This window comes from Cetorhinus maximus, chromosome 17, assembly GCF_964194155.1.
Source record: "Cetorhinus maximus chromosome 17, sCetMax3.hap1.1, whole genome shotgun sequence".
Taxonomy (NCBI): domain Eukaryota; kingdom Metazoa; phylum Chordata; class Chondrichthyes; order Lamniformes; family Cetorhinidae; genus Cetorhinus; species Cetorhinus maximus.
Genome location: NC_135895.1, coordinates 96,925,675 through 96,942,865, shown reverse-complemented (window position 1 = coordinate 96,942,865; position 17,191 = coordinate 96,925,675). Strand labels below are relative to the sequence as shown.

Below are 17,191 nucleotides of genomic sequence, written 5' to 3'. Positions count from 1 at the left end.
CAATCTTACATTTTTAAAAAACATTGGGCAGGATTTTATGGCCCCCTGCCAGCGTATTTGAAGGTGGGGATGATGGAGAGTTGGCTTGTAAAATAAAACGAGTGGCCTGCTTGCTGCCTTCCTGCCCATCCCTGACCTGACCCCATATTACAGAGCATGGGTAAGGCATCAGATAGCCCATTCGCCTTTGGGCCGATTAATGGCCACTTAAGGACCTCATTCCACCTCCACTACTATAATGCAGGGGAAGGCGGAAGCAAAGCCTGGCAGTTTTCACTGCACAGGCTACTGGTGGACTGGAAAGTGGGTACCTCCTTTCGGAGATTCCTGCCCATCAGAGGCAACACCCCCAAGATCATACCCATCCTTTAAGCCCCCCACCCCCCAAACTACGGTTTAACAACGTTTTACCTGCCAGCCGCAATGTGGGTTTTCACACCATATCGTCCCAAATCTGCCGTATTAGTTATGCATTCCTGGGAAACACACCGTTTTGATGGCAGGTGGGTTCTCACCTGCCCGCCATGCCATCACCTTGCATGCCACGCCGAGCGCCATATTTAAAGTCCAGACGTGCGCACACATCTGGTTGCCCAGAACTACTACAGGGAAAATGTCCACAAAGAAACAAAAAGACTGCAGCCCCCAGGTTTAGTGACGCATCACTGGGACGCCTTTTGGACAGCATGGAAGCCAGCTGTAATGTCCTCTACCCCCACTCTGGCTGCAGGATGGGCAGTGGCGTGACAAATCAGGCTTGGGAGGTGGTGGCAGTGGTGATCAGTGCCAATGCTGCACAGAAGAGGTTGGCCATCCAATGCAGATAGCGGATGAATGATCTCATCTGTGCAGCCAGGGTATGGCAGCCATCCCATCACTCTAAACGTACACTCAAGCCCATCACAAATTCACTGGCATCTCACTCACTGACAGTTCAAGAGACGTCACTGCCCATTCTCACACACATACCCTCACATGTCCATCTGGCCTCATCTCCTCTGGAGACTGCCTCCTCAGCCCTCACCATCTTGAGGCCACTTGCACAGATCAACATGTGCCACCATACACACCCTGGGTTACCATCCTTCCCCAGTACAGCCCTCATCCTGCAGCCTCTTCCCTTGCCACTTCTCCTCTGCCAAGCAAGCCCTAGCCCTGCAGCCATTGAAAAGCCACTAACATATGGCTGACCTGATAGGTAGGGGACCTGCTGTGAGCCCCCCCATAAAAGTGATATGGCGCTGTATGTGAAGCTTGGCACTAATGACTATAAGTGCTTCCCGAAGCAAGGTAGGCAAACAAACCTTGACATCCCAGATGAAGTGCAGCCTGCCAGGTGCAAGTCGCTTTTGTGCTATTGTGAAAACACGTCGGCATGTTTTCCTGCCGACGTGGGCAGCGATCCAGCCGGGGGAGGGGCGAGGACGATTCTGGTGGGCTAGCCTAATAATGATATGCAGATGTATTACAATGAGTTTCCTGACATCTGACGGTGGGAAATGTGGCCCGCCATTGCCGGGCTGAGCAGATGATCGCAAACTGCTTTCATGCTGTCGTGAAACCAATTGCACGATATTGTCCGCTCACGCCACCGAACACGCCTGACACCAGCGGGCACAGAAAATCCTGGCCATGATATCAGACTTCTATCTGTTTTGAAATCTTGGAGCAGCTACAGTTTCTTCCAGCTGAACATCAGAAGGACTGAAGCTGGTTCTTTTTTTTTTTGCCCTGCACAGACTATGCTTTCATACCCTTTATCTCCTTTTGCCTCCCTGGTCACTCTGCTTGAACCATCTGCAATATTGGCATATTTTTCAATCCTGAACTGAACTTTTAAATCAACATCTGTAGCCTCTGATAGAACATGCCGACTTCAGTTCCTTTGGCACTGAAGTCATTGTATACCTTTTACACTTCCAAACTTGACTCGCAAATGCCTTCCTTGTTAGCCTTCCATCCTCTCCTGTCAGAAACTCCCAACTTGTTCAAAATTTTGCTTTCCTGATCTATACTAATTCTCATTCTTTGACCAAAGACACCCATCCTTGCTGAGCTTCCCTTGCTTCCTGCCATATTAAATTTACAATCCTTGTCCTTGCCTTTAAAGCCTTCCAAGGTCCTGCCTTACCCTCTCTCTGCGAAGCCCTCAGTCCATTAAACATCTCCTGAATGTTTTATTCCTATAACTTTCTCCTCTTTTCATTTCTCCTATTTGCACCATTGTATCAACTATATTTAGCATGTTTTCTGGGCCTCTCCTGCTGGATCTCTTTCCACCTTTTAAAATCTTTTCGGTGCCCATATCTTTAGCCATGTTTTCTGCTACATCTGATTCTTGTCGAGGTGTCCCATTTTCAATGGTTATATGTGAAGTGCTTTTATGCTAAAGGTATTAACACAAATTCAAGTTCCATTATTATAAATTGTACTTATGCCTTTCTAATTTGCAGAAGGACCAGGGAACTGGGATTTTTAAAAGGCATAGGTTGGTTATCTGTTTCCTTTTGGCATTACTGTAGGTAAAACCAAAAAAGATTTCATTCCCTTCTTTTCTCCCTTATCCCTCCAAAGTCCATTTGGAATAGCTACTATCCTCCACTTGGCATTTTCTTTTTGCAGCATGGTTCAGAGGTGGATTTTTAAGCCATTTAATTTTTAAAAATATTTTGGCAGGATGTGGATGAAGTTGGCAAGTTGTATTTATTGTCTATCCTTAACGGTCCTGAGAAGGTGATGATTGGCTGTCTTGGACCATTGCAGTGAGACCTTTGTGACTATAGATAAACTGTGCATCACATTTAGGGGCTCCCCTTTTCCCTCCGAGACCCTCCCCAAACTCAAGTTCATGGCACCAGATTCACAAACTTATGGCTTGAACAGAATGACCAGCGAGACAAGTTTCTTCTGATAATTCGCAATTGCTTTATTGAATCACCCACAACCCCACTGTACAAAACCCCAAAATTTAAAACAACCCGTTCCCAGTACCTGACACAAAGTCACCATGACTTGGGCTTTAACTTACAAAAATGCTAACTCCACGCAGTCCCCACAACTCGGTTTAAACTTGCAAAAACACAGGCAAAACACCATGCCTTGTCCTGAAACCTTAAGAAAAAATTCTCAGACCAATATCTCCAAGATATGGCTGAAACAAGTTACAAGGTACTGGCAAAAAACACCAAGCTTTCGCCCCAAACCTTCACAAAATTCTCAGACCAATATCATTACAATTTGGCTGAAACTCTCAGTCCCCAACACGGCTCGTCTGTCCATTGTTGATTGTAAGCCTAAGTCAAGGTGAATAAACTCGACCCTTCTGACTGCAGCCCAAGTCCTTCAGGCCAATATCATCACGAAACGGCTGAAAACACTTACAATCCCCAACCCAGCTGGTCTGTGTGGTGTAAAATGTAGGCCTGAGTTTTTTTTTGGAAAAATATAATTTATTCATAAAATATCTGAAAGAACCTTACAAAGCATTTCAAAATGGCTATCAGAAAAAGTGCAATCATTTTCAAGTTTTCCGCATAGATCATGAGATGCTTCAATACAATCAATGAACATTACAAACATTTCAACATGGTCATTACAGACAGTCAGTGCAATGGTATTTAAGTTATCTACATAGATCATGTTGCACTCTGAGGTGCTTCAATACAATTGTGATACGTGTTGTATTCACTGCATACGCTCAATGTGAGTCATACAGCATAAGGGGTCTCTACAATTCCCAGTCCCTCAGTGCATTATGAACAGCCGGTAGGCCACAGAGTCCTGGGTCTCAGAACTGCTCGGGATGAACCTCGACAAAAACCACTGCACCTGTCTTCAGACCTTCTTTGCAAAGGCATGTTCCACAAGGAGGTGAACAACAGTCTGTTCCCCATCACAGCCACCTCGAGGGCAACGTGTAGAGGGAGTGAGACTCCAGGCGTGTAGGAAAGATCTGACAGTGAGGGCCTTGCTCACCACCAGCCAGGCTATGTCTTGGTGCTTGTTGGAAAGTTCTGGTGATGAGGCATTCTGGGCCTAAGTCAAGGTAACCAGCCCTGACCCTCCTTCCAGCTGCAGCCCAGATACTCAGATCTGCTCTTCTTTTATAATTTAACTCAGACATGTCAAAACATATATTTCCTTTTGTTCCAATGTCTATTTAGTTGTTAAAAGCAAAATACTGCAGATGCTGGAAACCTGAAACAAAAATAGCCGGAAAAACTCAGCAGCTCTGACAGCATCTGCGGAGAGGAATACAGTTAATGTTTTGAGTCCATATGACTCTTCATCAGAACCATTTAGTTGTTTCCGCACAAAGTCCAGACAAATGTCATCGGCTCTTGCTGATCAAAACAATACAGGGTTTTCCATGGAAGATATATTCAGACGGATATTATCCATTCTCATTGTATAAGTAATTCTCCTGTTGTTTGAGGTGGCACAGTAACAGCAGCTAGCTCCAAAATTAATGAGCGGTTGAATGAGCCTATTCCAGTACTATTGCCTGTGATGCAGACCTTAATCGCATAATTCCTTGAGTGTATTACATTGATGATATGTCCTTTGTGCTATTGTACTGGATAATCTTAGACTTCTTGATTGCATTAGTTAAAGGTAGGTAATGGCATTTCCCTGGTACCATTGTTCCTTGTTAGCAGTCAGTCAATGTCCAAACCCTTTTGATGAGTCAGTTTTTTTACTAAATGCCTGAATTATAACCCCTTGCTGCCCAGCCCTGTACTGCTGACTGCAGCTTATCTTTTGTAATTTATAGTTCCAATCATGCGGTGAAAACATGTCTGTGGGTTTGAAATTATGTTCCCTAAATTTCCCAGTTGGAGGGGATTCCGATGCTACAACATTACTCGTTGCACAGGTCTTTGTGTTTTGACCAATTCATCTACGTCCTTCATATATTAAGTAAAAAGAGCTTGCATTTATAAAAATGCCGTTCAGAACCTCAGGACTTCCCAATGTGCTTTGTAAGCAAGAATTACTTTTGAAGTGCACTCACTGTTCTAATGTTGGAAACTCAGCAGCTAATTCATACACAGCAAGATACCACAAAGAGCAATGTGATCATAACCAGATAATCTGAGAGAATATTTTTTGGTCTTTATGTTTAAACCTGTAATAAGCCAATGGCTTGACCACATTTTAATAGTTCAGTGGCTCTGCCTCAAGCTCAAATTAGAATTTTGAGAATTCCAAGGATTGTTCAACAGATTGACCTTTGTTGCGGTATTTTTTAGAGCATTTAAAAATAAGACGCAACTATATAACAATCTTACTCGAAAAACTTAGTTTTTGTTCTTGTAATGGTTACTTTATTATAAAGACGATGGGCAGGTTCTTCCCCCCGTTTCGGAGGTGGGGGGGGGGGGTGTTGTGCAGGAGCGGGCAGTTTCCCAATCGGTGCCCCCAATTGGGGGCGTGCCGCCATTTTATGTGGGTAGGCCAATTAGGGCCTGCCCGGCGTGACATCCGCCAGGGAGTGCTATGCGCTCCCTGTGCGGGAGGGGTAGTGGAGGGGAGATTCCCTGAGCCGGGAGTGTGTTCCTTCGCGCATGCGCGCAAAAGTGCACACACATCTTCCTGAGGCAAAGTGCTGCCTCAGGGAGATCAGCTCAGATTTGAAAGGTTCAGTAAAGAAGCGGAAAAAAATTACTGACATGTCCGCTCATGTGCCACTGTCACATGAGCTGGGACATGTCGATTTCTTTTACTTAAACATTTTATAAAAATTTTAATACCCTCATGAAACCACATCCCACCTGTAGATGAAGTTTAATGTCCTTTCAGAAGCCTGCCTGAGCTCCTGGCCTGCCCGCCAACCTTAAGGTTGGACGGGCAGGTCCATTAATCATGTTAATTACTTTTTTAATAGCCTTAATAGGCCTTTGACAGTTTGGCGGGCGCACAGCTGAATCGGCTGTGCGCCTGGCGAACTGAAAATCTAAATGACGCGGGGTGACGTCGGGACGCACGCCTGACATCACCCCGTGTCATTTTACGCATTGGCAAGTGGGCCCCCCCCTCCATGCTCACCGAACAGAAGATTCTACCCCATGTGAATCACCCTGAAGTTCAGTTTTAGAAAATGAATACATTGAATCATAGAGCAAATATTATCTACTCAATACTTGACTGTGGTAATTCAAGGTTGTTTAATTTTGTGTCTGTTTTAACAGAGTCAATTCTTCAAGTACTTGCCAAGGATCAATGTCACCTCTGAAATCTTCAAAGATCTCAATGAATTACCCAAGTGCTAGAAGAATTAGCAGAAACCCCATACCCATGAACAGTAATCTAAAAAGGTGAAGTTTTTGTTCATAGAGATAACTTTTAAAAAAAAATACTGTCTCAAGCCTTTAATTACATAGTACAGAAACTAAAAACATTTTGTCTTCCCTTAATCTAAATACAATTAAATTTGCTTTCTGTCTAAGTTGATTTTTTTGTGACCTGAAAAATTAATGTTTGGTCCATGATGTTCAGCTTTGCTCTTAAGTATGCTTTAGAAATATTTTATCTACTTAAAACATTTGTTACTGTGGAATATTGGTGTAGCACTGGGTTTTAAACTGGAGTTGTGCCCAATCCAGAGGTGAAACAAATAGAACCGGAAGATTTCAGATTCAATCCCTGTTTTCTATGATCTGCACCATCGTGGCTGTAGTGGGACACAACATTATACCTTAAGTTTCTCAGTTTTGAATGCATAGTAGAGGAATGAATTAACAAGCCAAATTTCTGCTCCCGATGCTGTCCAGTGACTCTTTATACCAGGCTAGGACATAATTGAGTCAAGTTGTAATAGGCTGAGTGGCAAATTGACAACCTCAGACTCATTTAAGGCTCACATGCAATGAGGCTACATTGATATGGTATCAGTGAGGGCAGAAAGTTCCTGTGTGATTAGATTTCAGTTGACAACTAAAATGGAAGAAAAAGAAATAAATTAATTTGCAACTCCAGCACTGACCTTGGCCAGCATAGTTTGCAGTGCATTGTTTCAATTAATCCTGCCACTGTATTTGTTGCACTTATGTAAACCTACACATTGAATTATTTTAATGTTGGCAGCTCATTTTTGCTTCTCAACAACTCAAAGCAATTCACATAGAATATATTATTTGAAGCATGGTTACTTTCATCGTTGTGGGCAAGATTCTAACTCAAAATTTGTGCACAAGTAGCGATAGGTTTGTACAACCTCTTTAGGAGAACATTGCTGTTCCTCCTCTATTCACAGGAGAGTTAGCAAAATGGCATGGGGGAAGACCACTTACTGGCACTGCCCCTACAGAAACCTTCAGTGATCTAGTTTTCTCTTTCTCAGTCTCTCTACCCACTCCTCATATGCTGTGTCCAAAAAAAATTGACTTCCAGAGTTAGTCATATATCCAGTCCATTTTTCCCCCTCATTATCAACAGCAGTTTCATCATGGAAGATTATGAATCTGCATGTTGATCTTTCTCAAAGCTGCTTTTTGTGAAGTTTAAATGTCAGGTTTGCCTTTTGAAAGCTTTCAAGTTTACGAAGATAATAAATGTCTGCTTCCTCAGCAAGATTTTAATTTTTTTCTTTGTAGTTTATTCTGTAAAATTTGTGTTTGTTTGGTCAATCGCTTGTTGCAGTTAACCTGATTTTGGCTTTGGTCAGTAATCCTCAATTTGATCAACTCCTTATTGTGCCCTGGGTTTTTCTAGGACCAGTAGCAGTATATGAGTTGTTCGTCAGCTCACAATTTGTAAACTCTTGCTGTAGTTTGATTTCTAAAAGGCATTTGATAAGGTGTCACATCAAAGGTTCCTACACAACATAAGAGCTAATGGTGTAGGGCGTAACATATTAGTATGGATAAAGGATTGGTGAGCTAACAGGAAGCAGAGAGTAGGGATAAATGGGTCTTTTTCGGGCAGGCAAGTTGTAAATAGTGGAGTGCCACAGGGGTCAGTGTTGGGTCCTCCACTATTTACATTAATGATTGATAAAAGCATAATATTGTGGATGCTGGAAATCTGAAACAAAAACAAAATGCTGGAAAAACTCAGCATCTGTGGACAGAAAAACAGAGTTAACATTTCGATTCTTCTTCAGAGTCATTAGACAGACAGACATTAATGACTGACTTGGATGAAGGGACCAAACGTATGGTAGCTAAGTGGCAAATAACATTGCGTCACACAAGTGTCAGGCAATGAACATCTCCAACAAGAGAGAATCCAACCATCATCTCTTGATGTTCAATGGCATTATCATCACTGAATCCCCCACTATCAACATCCTGGGGGTTATCAGTGACGAAAAACTGAACTGAACTTGCCATATAAATACTGTGGCTACAAGAGCAGGTCAAAGGCTAGAAATCATGCGACAAGTAACTCACCTCCTGACTCCCCAAAGCCTGTCCACCATCTACAAGGCACAAGTCAGGAGTGTGATGGAATACTTCCCACTTGACTGGATGAGCGCAGCTCCCACAACACTCAAGAAGCTTGACACCATTCAGGACAAAACAGCCCACTTGATTGGCACCACATCCACAAACATTCACTCCCTCCACCACTGATGCACAGTAGCAGCAATGTGTACCATCTACAAGATGCACTGCAGGAATTCACCAAGGCTCTTTCGACAGCACCTTCCAAACGCACAACCACTACCATCTAGAAGAACACCACCACCTGGAAGTTTCCCTCCAAGTCACTCACCATCCTGACTTGGAAATATATTGCCGTTCCTTCACTGTTGCTGGGTCAAAATCCTGCAACCCCCTTCCTAACAGCACTGGGTGTACCTACACCACATGGACTGCAGAGGTTCAAGAAGGCAGCTCACCACCACCTTCTCAAGGGCAACTAGGGATGGGCAATAGATGCTGGCCCAGCCAGCGAAGCCAACATCCCGTGAATGAATTTTTAAAAACCAAGATTGGTAAGACAGTAAGTTGTCAGAAGGACGTAGAGATCCTGCAAAGGATATAAATAGGTTAAGTAAGTGGGAAAATATTTTGCAGATGGAGTATAATGTGGATAAGTGTGAACTTGTCAACTTTGGTGGAAAGAACAGAAAAGCAGTATACTATTTAGATGGTGAAAGATTGTGGTACAGAGGGATCTAGGTGTCCTGGTACATGAATCACAAAAAAGTTAGTTAGCAGATAAAGCAAGTGATTAAGAAGGAAAATGAAATGTTGGCATTTACTGTAAGCAGAATGGAATATAAAAGTAGGGAAGTTTTACTGCAGCTAAACAGGGCCTTGGTGAGAGCACATCTGGAGTGCTGTATACAGTTTTGGTCTCCTTATTTGAAAAAGGATATAATTGCATTCAAAGCTATTCAGAGAAGCTTCACTCTACTCATTCCTGGGATGGAGGACTTATCTTATGAAGAAAGTTTGCAAAGGTTGGTCTATACCCATTGGAGTTTAGAAGAATGAGAGGTGATCTTACTGAAACATATAAGGTCCTGAAGGGACTTAATAGGGTAAATGCTAGGCAGATGTTTCCTCTAGTGGGAGAGACTAGAACTAGGGAGCACAGTTCAAAAATAAGAGGTCTCTCTTTTAAGACAGAGATGAAGAGAAATATTCTCTGAAGCTCGTTAGTCTACGGAATTCTCTTCCACAGAAAGCAGTGAAGGCTGGGTCATTGAATTTATTCAAGACTAATTAGATTTTTGATAGACAAGGGAGTCGAGGGTTATGGGGTCAGACTGAAAAGTGGAGTTGAGACCACAATCAGATCAGCCATGATCTTATTGAATGGGGGACCAGGCTCGAAGGGCTGAATAACCTACTCCAACTCCGAAATCCTATGCTCTTATGTACTAAACTCAGGAGTGAACCTATTTTTTTGGTGAGTATTAAGGAAAATTGCAAGAAAAAAAATTCAAATCACCCTTGAGGTATATATTCAAATTTATTAACTTTGCTTTTCCCTTAAATGTTGCTAATGAAAGTTGCAAGTTTTCTTACTACATGATCGATTTACTTTGACAAGCTGTAGATCATATTGATGTATGAATGGCTGTCATTGCCTTTTTCTAGAAAGCATTTCTAGTACAAGTTGTCATAATGTGACAGTTAAATAGTAAGGTTTAACACCTAAAAATGTACATAACAGTTGCTGTATGTATAGTTATTGAACTTGATGATTACAAATGTAAGAGCCTAAAATGTTAATGACCAAATTTAATGAAACCACTTATAGCATGCAAAAGTATATTTGAAAGTTTTTTTTCCACATACATGGCATTTTTATTTCTTCATATTTGCATTTTATTTTCCATGTACGTTATGTCCTGTTTCCCCATTGTCTGTTTCCATTTAGCTTCTCCATAAACTCCAGGCTAGGCTGTTCACTAGGGAATATCTATGCTGCCCCTGACGAAACTGAGAACGCTATGACATCAACTCCTAGGACAAGTTTTACACCTGTTTATCCCTCCAACCAGCTGTATAGCAGCTCGCAGCTTCCTGCGAGATATTATCATGAACTGAACAACAACTACCACAGCAAATGCAACAGTGGCACTATCTGCAATATTCCCATCAATAATTATACCAGCCCGAAGGATGATTACAGCGGTAGATCCACCTGCAGTGGCCTCGGTCCTGTCACCATGAGATACCTAAGCCGCTCACACCCCGTAAGTTTATGTGCTCTTGCACTTTCCAAGCTGTCATTAGAGGTGTTTATAATTTTGCCATTTATGAGGTAGAATGGGATCTTGTATGTGAAGTGGCTGTATCAAATGTTAAGGGTAAAAAGTCGCTTACATCAGAATTTTATAAGGAATATGCTTGTCATAATTCCTAGGCCTATGATGGGTTAACTGATCTCAGCCAAAGCAGCCATGGGGGTACGATAATTGACCAATATTTCCACTCCTGATTATTGTCCACTGACTACAACTGCAAGTGTCTATCAGTTATGACAGAATTGGGCTCCACTGTATTGCCTGTGAAGTCAAATGGCCTCCTAACACTCATCATTCAGGCTCATACGTGGATACGATATAGAGAACTCCTGAAATCCATGTAAATGCATGCCAGTAAAGAGTTGATACCTTTGAGAACATGGACAAAATTGGTAAGGGAGATGTTAAGGACAAGGATTATTAGTTTTACTTCTCTCAGGCATTTTATTCTGCTTTGCTTCACTTATTTCTATCTCACTATTGTATCTGTTGCTTTATATCACAGTACATAAGGAAATTAAATTACACATTTCTCTCTTTAAACAGAGTTACTGTAGGTAGTGGTAGGCATCAAGGCAGTACACTCGTAATTTAATTGAGATACTCATTGTATATTCTACCTCGAGAAGCTGCTTTAGATGATTGTCTTTGCAGGTTGAAGATCAAGTATGACAGTCTAAATGTATTAAATAGATGCAAAAAGATTTACAAAGACCCACTCAATTCTAGAAGAGAAATATCTTGCATTAAATTGTCCTTTTATTTTGTTGAGCTGTCTTCTGCAAATATAGTTCTGATTGAAGGAAAATGTATGCTACTCATTTTTCAAGGAGTAATGGTTGCTAGAGCGATTATAAAGCAATCATCAAATCTTGGATTAACCAGTTGAAACTGTGTGAATGTTTTGACAATCTTAAATCTTAAATAATGTCTTCAAATTATTTCATATGCATATGTTACACATACATAAAATATAGGGTGGTCAGTTCATTATGCTATCCATTCTATGGCAAATTAAATGCCATATTCCTGCAGATTAAAGTATAATCAGTAGTTGATTATGTACTAAAAAGTCATGTAGATGTCTAAAATAATCTCTCTCATTCTGAATCATGCTTTTTCTTCTTTTACATCACATTTTTCATTCCCTGTCATTTTTATTCCAGAAAAAAACAATGGATACGTTATTCATTTGTTTTAAGCCTTTAACCTCATGGTAGACATGTGATCTGTGGTCTCCACTGTGTGTAAGGCTTTATGGCTTGACACCTTTAGATGTTCTTCTATCACCATTAATGTTTTCCACTAGAAACAGAATTCCACTTATCACAATTTATCATGCTTGTTATCTAGTAGCTTACTAGGTTTTTGGAAGTGTTATTTATGGAAATGCTTGTACTTTGCTTTTCATGCATAACAGCCACTATTAGAGTAGGAGGTTGGAGAGATTTACAGAGTGATTGGAAGTGGATAATGCTATTCCTCAGGGCTCAGTTTTTGGACAATGTTTTCCCATGATTTTGGCCGAGCTAAAAGCTTAACATGGGTAGAATCAAATCAAACAGTATTATACCTCATCAAAGTTTAAGTGTCACTGCACTCAAAACTATTTTATGCTGGAGAATATGCGATCTTTCACGTTGATTCGAACCCCCTTTACCTTAGCAGTCCCCACCCACAATACATGGCCACACATCGGTCAGAAGGGTGAGTTTCCAACAATTGCGCCCATTCATGGAGTTTCATCACAATGTGCACAGGCACCTGTGGTCATGTGAATTCACCATTAACCTGACCTCCAACAGTCAATTGAAGCCAATTGTGGATTGACTATGGACCCTGGTGGAGTGCTGCCAAAATTTACAGAAGGTATTAAAATAAATTGCAAATTGATATTAGGGAATGTGCTAAAAATTACAAGGGAAAATCAATGTCAGTAAGCGTGAGATGATGCATTTGGTTTTAAAGAAAATATAAGTGATAGTTATACCCGAAGTATGCTTGGTACTGTGAAAGAGCAGAGAGATTTGGGGATTCAGGTTTACAGAACATTAAAGTCAGCACTATGGTTTGGTAAGGCTGTGTTTTGAGAAAAATACTAATAGCTTTCAAGGCTTTTTAACTAGGTATAGGACATAAAAGCTGTGGGGAACTGATCAACCTATATAAAAGCAAAATACCTCAGGGCCTTACATGATGAAAAGAGAGAGGGATCAATGTCAATTGACTAGGGCGCTACCTGGTATGAGGTAAGGCGGGATAAATTGGATCATATTATTGCTGGAACAGTGCAGATTTTGGGGTGCTTTAGTAAAAGATTTTTAAATTATGAAAGTATGAGACAGGCAGAATCATAGTGATAAAGGATTCCCGTTTCTCCCAAATATACTCACAAAGAGAAAGACTGAAAGGGGACAAGGGGATTGTTTTTTTTAGTTTGTACAAGACTGTCTGTCTTTCTAGCCCAACAAGAGTCAAAACTCTGCTAGGCTTGGAAATGGGGAATGAACTGGAATAGGTAATGAAAATAAATATGGGAGAACATCAAGGGAGTTGTGGCCATGATATGATAAGATTTAAGGTGATGAGCTTTAAGGTAATGATTGAGAGAAAGATAGATGGTACAAAGACCAAAGGAGTAGGAAAAAGTCAGCTATGAAAGAATGAGAATGGGGCCAAGGGAAATAAACTGGAGAAAAGTATTGACAGGAGTAGAACAACCATGGGCAATATTTAATGGACTGATTGATTGGGTTCTGGAGAAATATGTTGTATTACAAAATGAGAAAAGACTAACCAAGAATGAGATGCAATTGATAAAAGCTGTGAAGATAAAACTGAAGCTAAAGGGAAAAGCATACTCAAAAGTTTATAAACAATAACAGGAAGGGTGATTAAAATTTTTAAATTCATTTATGAAATGTGGGCAGCGCTGGCTAGGCCAGCATTTATTGCCCATCCCTAATTACCCTTGAGAAGGTGGTGGTGAGCTGCCTTCTTGAACTGCTGCAGTCCACATGGTGTAGCTACACCCACAGTGTTGTTAGGGAGGGAGTTCCAGGATTTTGACCCAAAATCAAATATACTGAGTTTAAAACAGATGAAAAGACAATTAGGAAGACAGAGGCAAAATGAAATGAAAATATGAAAGGAAATAACTTATAGGCAGCTAAGAAACAAACGGAAAATTAAGATGATACAAATATATAAGATAACATATATATTTAAGAGGTGCAAAGGGAATGTAAGGAAGAACAGTTTTGTGCAGTGAGAGGTAATCACCAAGAGCTTGCTGTCTACAAGGGTGGTGGAAGGGGAGATGATGAATAATTTCAAAAGGAAATTGGATGTGCATTTGAGGGAAATGATTTGCAGGGCTATGGGGTAGAGGGGGGAATGGGACTGATTGAGTCCATACCAGCTTTTTATAGAGCAATCCAATGAACCAAAGAACCGCCTCCTGTGCTGTTATGTCTCTATAAGACTACGAAAGGATGAGCAAAGTCTGCAGAGATGATACTGATATGGCAAGGAAACTGAATTGATGGCCTGGATTTTCCGGCCCTGCCACAGCAGGTTCCCCAGCAGCAGATACGGTGAGCCATTTCAGCAGGATCCGGCTGGCGGGAGGGGCTGAAAAATTCTGGCCGATGTGTTGCCTCAATTTTCATTGAGGAAGCTAACCACAGAAATAGTACTAATAGAATAAATCAAGACAGATGTTACAACGCTTAACACTTTCATCAATTACATATTGGGAAAATCGAAGCCATTGTTTTTGATTTCCACTTCAGACTCTGTTCCCCAACTGTCAACTTCATCCTTCTTCCTGGCAACAGTCTAAAATTACGCCAGTCTGTTTGCAACCTTGTTGTCACATTTGGTCCCGAGATGAGCTTCCGACCTCCTATTTGTGCCATCCCTAAGGCTGCCTTTCTCCACCTCCACAAAATTGCTCGACTTGCCCCAATCTCAGCTCATTTGCTGAAAAACACATGCATCGTTAACTCTAGACATTACTATTCCAATGCTCTCCTGGCTGGTCTCCCACAATTACACCCTCCATAGACTTGAGGTCATCCAAAACTCTGCTTCCCGTGTCGTAGTTCACAGCAAGTCGCATTCCCCTACCACACCTGTGCTTGCTGATCTTCATTGGCTGCTGGTCAAGCTATGTTGATTTTTGAAATTCTCATTCATTTGCAAATCCCTCCATGGCCTTGCCCCTATCTCTGTAATCCCCTCCAACCCCACAATCCTCCAAGATATTTGTGCTCTTCTAATCATAATTGCTGCACCATCCATAGCCATGCCTTCAGTTGCCTACTCACCAAGCTCTGGAATTTCCCCTCTACCCCTCTGTCTTAAAGCAGAAAAGCAAGATACTTTTTGGTCATCTGACCTAATATCATTTTATGTGGCTGGGTATGTTTCTTTGATTTATAATGCTCCTGTGAAGCATCTTGGGACATTTCATTATGTTAAAGATGCTATATAAATATAAGTTAAGATAGAAGGAAACTTCAGAGCAAGAAGAGCTTGCCCTTTGCCATGACCTGCCCTGAAGGCAGCTGTTCCTTAATGATGTACTTTCCTCTGATGGCCTGAAATGGTTATTCCAATTGGTTAAGTTGACTACAATGAGAACTATCCTTTCCATGCAATATTATTGCTATTTCCATGGTGATGAAGCCTGTATTGCCCATCATTTTAGCAATAATGAAGAAAGTAAAGCCCACACAAAAATGAAAAAACAGTCTACTTTGTGCGTTTGTTGGTAAAATGGTAAAACAAGATTGTTAAAGTGCACATGTATACTTACCCTGTGCAAATGAGTAATGAGATCGTGTGCCACATGACTGCCTATTACGAATCAAAAGTGCAATTCACCACATGGCTAATGAATTGGACGACATTACTTCATGCATTAGACCTGTTAAAATAAATGGCACGAAACCTTTCACTCATACAGTAATATTTACTTGAGACTTGAGCTTTATCAGGTTATTTGAGTTTCTGCATTTCTCCACTTTCAAAACTAACTCTGTAGAGTGTAAAAGATCTGTCATGTCACTGAAGACCCCACCTCAGTGTCATCTGACATTCAGATGCATGCCACCTCTGAGCATTTTCCTAAACTGTTAGTCTAACTTATCACTGGGAAGTGTTCAGGTATAAACTTTCCCTGTATACTTCGTTTATGAAAGATGCTATTTGCTTTGCAGAATCTTTGCTTTCTGTACGAAGAAGAATGGATGAATGTTGAGGCAGTCTTTTCGTTTGGTTTGTTTGGTTGTAAAACCTTGGGTGACAATATCTGGTTATGTGGGTTATAGGATTTGTTTCAGTGGTTAATATCTAAAGTAAAGACTCATTCTACTTACGTATGGCCATCTCGCTGCTAAATATGTGTTTCTCTCTGTTCTACCTGCAAGACAGCTACAATAAAGTATTGTAATCTGTTAGCTCATTCTCTGGTTCCAATTGGACTCAACTTTCCCATAGTGTACTAGTAGAATTCATTTATATGTAAGGAGAGGAATCTTAATTATCTATCTTCATTGTAATCATTAGTGTGCTTTGTGTTATATGTTTGGGTTTTTGTATTTGTTCTATTCCTTCAGTTTCAGCATTACTGTCCACTGTCAGGATCACAATTTCTGCCCCTAACAGCCATTATGTGACGTTAAATAACCAGTAGCTGTGCAAGTTTAGCAATACCATGAGGTCAAACAATGAGCCCTTGTAACTATACTTGTTTTATTTGATGTATTATGTGCCACCTCTTCTCCTTGACTGGTGGCCAGAAGAATAACCATCATCAGACTGTGATTCAGGCTACAAAACTAGGCAAGTTTTATTGAAAGAAAGAAAAAAGAGAGACTTTCATTTATATAGCACTTTCCATGACCGCCAGATGTCCCAAACTGCTTCACAGCAAATGAAGTACTCTTGGAGCATAGTCACTGTTGCGATGTAGGAAATGGAGCACCCAATTTACACTCAACATAATCCCACAAACAGAAATGTGATAATGCCCAGATAATCTGTTTTTGTGATAGTGATTGAGGGATATGTATTGGCTATGACATTGGGGAAAGCTTCCCTACTCTTCAAAATAGTACCACAGGATCTTCTACATCCACCTGAGCAGACAGATGGGACCTCGCCAGTTTAATATCTCACCGGAAAGATGGCACCTCCGGTTGTGCAGCACTCCTTCTTCAGTATTGCACTGGAGTGCCGGCCTTGATTTTTGTGCTCAAAGTTCTGGAGTGGGATGTGAACTCGGAGCATTGTAACTCAGGCAAGAGTGCTGCCAACTGAGCCACAACTGACACTCAATGAACATAAACCTGTAGATGAAAACACCCAATATAAATGGCCTCCTACTGTGCTGTACCATTTTGAGTCTATGAAATGAAGCATATTCACCACCATGTATTCTCCACCATGTTAAAAACTTCTCTTGTGTTAACCTTT

General features: G+C 41.1%; 1 protein-coding gene across 6 annotated transcripts in view; it reads left to right on the top strand.

Annotated features, from left to right (window-relative positions):
* Positions 1-17,191, top strand: part of cdc14ab (cell division cycle 14Ab) — a 171,821-nt gene that overhangs the window by 142,299 nt on the left and 12,331 nt on the right. For 3 of the 6 annotated variants that reach the window (XM_078561673.1, XM_078561668.1, XM_078561669.1), the window contains exons 14-15: positions 6,192-6,317; positions 10,339-10,657. In XM_078561673.1, coding sequence (XP_078417799.1) covers positions 6,192-6,317; positions 10,339-10,657 — 445 coding nt within the window. The remainder of the gene's footprint in view (positions 1-6,191; positions 6,318-10,338; positions 10,658-17,191) is intronic. The other 3 variants (XM_078561671.1, XM_078561672.1, XM_078561670.1) reach the window with 2 other exon arrangements.